Here is a 5,589-nt window from a genome sequence, read left to right on the forward strand (position 1 = left end):
ATGATGATGATAGATAGATAGATAGATAGATAGATATATAGATAGAATGGCTATAGCTATAGCTCTCTAGGTTCATGTCCCTCATTGGTCATTTTCCTTGGGATCTCCACTGTCAGGATAATAAAATCCATGTATTTGTTTCATCTAGGAAGACATTTTCGATGAGAGTTCTCTTTTTAGTCTGTTTCATGAGTTTAGCTTTGACATGTAATTCGGTTTTTACATAGGTGGGAAGAACTTGTTCAGATTGTAAGGGAGAGAGTAGAACTCTTCATTACGAGGGTCGCCCTTCCATGTCCGGAACTTCTTCCAGAAATGGCGGCCACGGTTCACCTTGGCTTCCTTCTTGTGCAGCGTGTTGTCCAGCACCATCGCCACCAAGAAAGCAACAGTCGCTGCCGACGTGAATATCACGAACAAGAAATCGTTGAACTGATGATGCGACAACAAAATCTCATTAGTAGTCCAGAATTGAAATAGGACTCATTGTATTGCATAACAGAATTGAATTAGGGCTCCAGAGTAATGTAATAACATTAAAGATGATGATCTCATTAGTCATTTGATTTGGGGTGATTGTATTGCATCACAGTATTGAATTAGGAATCCAGAGTAATATAATTACCCAGTGTGAGTGGGTTCGAACCGGACCATGGCCAGATTTCACTGCATACTCATTGAAGAATTGCGGCACCGAGATGCCCATGAATACCGAAAACCCCAGTATAAAATTGCTTCTCGAGTCATTCATGTTCACAAATTGAAGGAATGAGAAGCCACATCCCACTAAAAGATAAAACAGAACACAAGAATTTAACATTTGATATTACAAATCATGATTCGAGATCAATTTATGTCATTGACAGCTGGCATAATGAGGGAATTGTACCTATCTTGCTGAAAAGGATGCAGAAAATGGCCGCAACGATTGGTTGAGGCACAGCAGCAAAAATGGCACCAAATTTACCTGGCATATCAATATAGAGAGGATTAGTAATGCTAAGCAATCAGATGGCAATCAATAATGATCATTTATAGGAAAGATTAGCGATTAACAAGAAAATAAGTGGTTGCAATTCAGCATCATTAGCATCTGAAATAAGTTATGGCATTAGTCACTCTATTAACAAAACCTACAACATAGAAATGTACCAAATAAAGAGAAGAAAATCATGAACCCGGCAGCGATTTGAGTCACACGACGACTTCCTACACGAGTTAGACCAAGAAGCCCAGCATTTTCTCTGTTAAAAACAAAAGAGAACGTTCTTTAATGAGAACAAGGTATCTCCCAAAAAAGGAAAAAACAAACAAAGCATAGAAACAGAACAGAGTCTACTCTATCATTGATTTCATTATGGGAGAGCATGGGAAAGGAAACAGAGTGTGTCTTGATTTTTATTGTGCATGTGAAAGTAGCTTCCAAGGATAATCCTTCACAGGAAAAAAAGGCAGGAGATCCATCTGAAGCTTAAAATGGCCAAAAGGGGGAATCAATCAATCCTCTTAAATGTTCTTAAAGAGGAACAAAACAAAACCAAAAAGAGGTTCCCAAATGAGGTAAGTAATCTAATGATCTGATAGCAAAGAGAATTGAAAGGCAAATAAGAAGAAGAAGAAGAAGAGAAAGGCTTACACTGAGACTGTGGAGCCAGTGAGGGTCCCAAGCACTCCATCGATAAGAAGCCCAATCCCCTGCATGTGTCCAAGCCAACCAAATCCAAAGAGTTACCAAAAACTGAAGTAAAAAAAAAACAAACAATCTGAAACTAAAAAAGTTACCAAAAATCTGAAAAATCCAAAAAGAAGAGAAACAAAAAAGCTAAAAGCGATGAAAAACAAAAAGAGAAACCCAAATTTGTGGAGTTGGTGGGGCTAGGACAAAACACAAAAAAGTAACTTGGTTGGGGCTAGGAAAAAAGCACAAAAAGCTATCCAAAAAATGTCTTCACAAATCTCTCTCTCTCTCTCTCTCTCTCTCTCTCTCTCTCTCTCTGTCTCTCATTTTCCTGCTCCTTGTAAGTTTAATATGTCCTGCTTCTTGTTCTTCTCTCACCTGCCATCCTGTTCCTCTGCTCAACACAAATGGTGGAGGTGGGGTTGCGCTTGAGAATCTTGCTACTGCATAATAACCTCCGGTTGACTACAATCATGAAGACAACAAATGAATTGTTTAACCATTAGGGTTTGATTGATTGGACTGGTTCCTTCTTCTACCATAAGATATAGTTAGCTTTAGTATTGAAATTCTAATAGTTTCAACATATAGAAGCATTGTATAGATAATCTTGTTACGTATATGAAGCATTTTAATTAAATCTCTTTTATATGTATACCTCAATCATGGAGACAATCACAGATGACATCATTCCAAACACATGAGAAGAATCAAAGGTTGGGGCTCCCCACTGCAATGGGAAAGGAATTCTAAGCCTGGCAAAAAAACAATGTTCATTAGATTTACATGCTTATCACATTATAAGTACATTCCATTTAATTAAAACGTAAATCCCATCCCGCATTGGGATTATTATCACATTATAAGTACATTCCATTTGAATAAAACGTAAATCCCATCCAGAACTGGGATTATTGTAAGGATTACCATGGAGCAGATTCCACTAATCCTGACTGATCAGTTCGGCAATGAAGTTGGGTTAGGGTTGGGGATCGGCGATAAGCACCGCTAACCGTTATGAGATGTGCATATGCCCAGATCACCGGAACCGCCAACAAGATGCAATATCTCTCAAACATGTTTAATTTCCCTCCTTTATTCTTCAAGTACTGGTTTTAGAGAAAATCACACATAACAAGGAGGAATCATTACATGAATTTGAGATTAGAAATAAACAGATCTTCGTCAAGGATTCCTTCTGCTTGTAATATGTATTGCCCTTTATCTGGATGTCTCACCTGTGATAATACAAGTAGCACTAGTAGCTGTGGGATCCCTATCTCCACGCACTTTGCAACCTGTCTCCACATACGCCATAGGTCAGATCTTCAATTAAAAACTGGTTAATTTGAGCAACAGTATAGCAAAACTAGTTCCAAAACAGCTGAGATTCTCATGCTACATCTACCAATATCGGATTAGATATAAAACTGAATTTAGTGTAAAAAACCATACCCCTGGAAACCCCAGATCATAAAGGCCTAACCCCAGCAATCCAACCAATGGAGCAGCTGATAGAGGGCTCAGAAACCTACGATCCATTATAGAAATCAAATTATTATTGATAGATTCTTACTTCTTGAATGAGAAAGCAAGTGTTGTTCACCATCATTAGTCTCATATATCATTGACGGAATAATTTGAAGTAACCATGATAAATACCTTATCAAGATTCCCCATAGCCCACTGAACCCAAGAATAATCTGAATGCTTGAAGACCCAATAAGTGCCCCTTGGATAGCTCTCATTGTATGCAAAAACCTCTGTTTATTTTTTATTTCATAATTTAGAAAGAAAAAATAAATAAAAGATCTTCCGAATAAGATATAAATATTGCATCTTTACAAGCACAAAATGCAGAAAACAGAAGACGATAAGATTAACAAAAACAAACACAAGATGATGATGATGATGATGATGATGATGATGATGATGATGATGATGATGATGATGATGATGATGATGATGATTATATATGATGTAAATCATTTAAAATGTAGGGCATGTCATGATGGAATGATGAACGAATGACTGAATGCTGATTCATCGACATACAATGCGCTCATCTTGGATGGCCTGGAGCTTGTCAGAGTAGATGATGGAGAGGATGGGGACGATGAAGGCATAGGAGCCACCCACAACAGCAGGGAGGCATGTCCCGAAGAGGGACTGGAACAGAGTGTTGACTCCAGCTGCAAAGAGTAACGTCTGGAACACCCTCACCTTCTCATCCTGCACAGATGAATGAGCACACAGATGATTAATGGCTCTGAATATATATATATATATATATATATATATATATATATATAAGTAGCCAAAAAACCTGCCAAATGATGTGCAAACGCAAAAATGGCTGCTATGGAATCATCACTATATATGGCAGGATTTGGGTATTCATTAGTGCTAATGTATGGCAATAGATTGATAGATCGATAAGTATATACAGACGAAATCAGAAGCAGTAAAAGAGGGCCTTTTTATACTCACATTTCCCCCTCCCATGGCAGGAACTAGCAGTGTGGGGATGAGCACAGAGGTTCCCAACACAACAAAGTAGTGCTGAAATCCCAACAGGATTGCTTGAGCTGCAGAAGACAAACAAGCAAACATAGGAATGGCAAAATTAGAATCAAAATTATACAATGCAAAAAAAGCTGTTGTTTTCAAGATGCAGAACAAGAAACAGAGACATACAGAGAATAATAAGAGCGTACGCAACAGAGATGAGCTAGTTCTGGAGGCCATTACACTTCATCATAGAGCAAGAACAGATTTGAACAGGACAGTGACTGGATAATTACTGCTAATGACAGAGTAAAACTACAGAGATACATTGCATATGCTCAGATAGGGAAAACATAGCACAGACCAAATGGTTAAGTTTTAGGTTGATTAAGATCGGCATAACAGAGTTTTTTATTTTAAATCTCCTCCTGATAACAAACAGGAGGCAATTTAGTCAGTAGTCACAGAGCACAGACTGGCGGAGCGGAACATGGTTTACATTTTTACATGTACTAGAGACAACAAGCTCCAGGGTTTAGGGTTTGCATACATGTATATGTACTAGGGTTTAGGGTTTGTATACATGTATATGTACTAGGGTTTAGGGTTTGTATACATGTACATGTACTAGGGTTTAGGGTTTGCATGTACATGTATTTGGGTTTTAACTTTAGGGTTTACATCTAAAAGGAAGGAGGGGAAGAAAAAGAGAGAAACGACATGTACTAGGGTTTAGGGTTGACTTGAGCATGGGCTTGTTTGTTAGCTGCATAGAAGCCAAGAGATCACATTCTAGAATGTTCGAAACAGAGAACAATTTTTCAATATTAAGAGAGAATAGAGCGATTCGATATGTACAGAGCTAACGGGGGGGGTTGGGAATGTAGCATGTGTTAGCAATGGGGCCAAAATTACAAAGGAAAAAACAGAGAGAAATCATACACAGACATGGAGATGCAGCAAACAGAGTAGAGCAGAAATAAATACAAAAATACAAATACAAAAGGAAGGGAGAGAGAGAGAGAAGAAGAAGAAGAAGAGTGTAAAAAGAAATGATACCCCATGGTGGAGGGCTAGCAATGCAGAAGTCGACATTGGGCAGCTGCTCTTGTGGCTTCAGATGGCTGTGGTCGTCCCCTCCTTTCTGGTTCTGGTTTGTCATGCCTTCAGAAGCAGAAGCAGAAGAAGAAGAAGCTGTGAGTGAAGAAGAAGAAGAAGAAGAAGAAGAAGCTCACACAGGAATAGCCACCCCCAAAAGGAAACAGGAAGGAAGGGAAGGAAGAAAGAAAGAAAGAAAGAAAGAAGACTATGGATGGATGGATGGATGGATGGATGGATGGATGGTTGATGGTTATGAAACAGAGGGAGAGGAGACTATGTATGTGTTGTGTTGTGTTGTGTGT

At 38.6% G+C, this 5,589-nt stretch overlaps 1 protein-coding gene across 1 annotated transcript; it reads right to left on the reverse strand.

The window, feature by feature from the left end:
- Nucleotides 1–215: 215 nt before the first annotated feature.
- Nucleotides 216–5,375, reverse strand: LOC147847804 (nucleobase-ascorbate transporter 2-like). The gene is made up of 14 exons (XM_087338816.1): nt 5,246–5,375; nt 4,169–4,266; nt 3,734–3,910; nt 3,341–3,441; nt 3,134–3,209; nt 2,917–2,976; nt 2,606–2,787; nt 2,337–2,433; nt 2,057–2,143; nt 1,637–1,695; nt 1,153–1,244; nt 890–967; nt 626–786; nt 216–432 (listed from the first exon to the last, which is right to left on the reverse strand). The coding sequence occupies exons 1-14, from the start codon at nt 5,346–5,348 to the stop codon at nt 220–222; spliced, it is 1,584 nt and encodes a 527-aa protein (XP_087194942.1). The 5' UTR covers nt 5,349–5,375; the 3' UTR covers nt 216–219.
- Nucleotides 5,376–5,589: the final 214 nt, after the last annotated feature.

Source organism: Azolla caroliniana, unplaced genomic scaffold (assembly GCF_043228905.1).
Source record: "Azolla caroliniana isolate FFs.n. ecotype wild unplaced genomic scaffold, voAzoCaro1.0.p SCAF_642, whole genome shotgun sequence".
Lineage (NCBI taxonomy): Eukaryota > Viridiplantae > Streptophyta > Polypodiopsida > Salviniales > Salviniaceae > Azolla > Azolla caroliniana.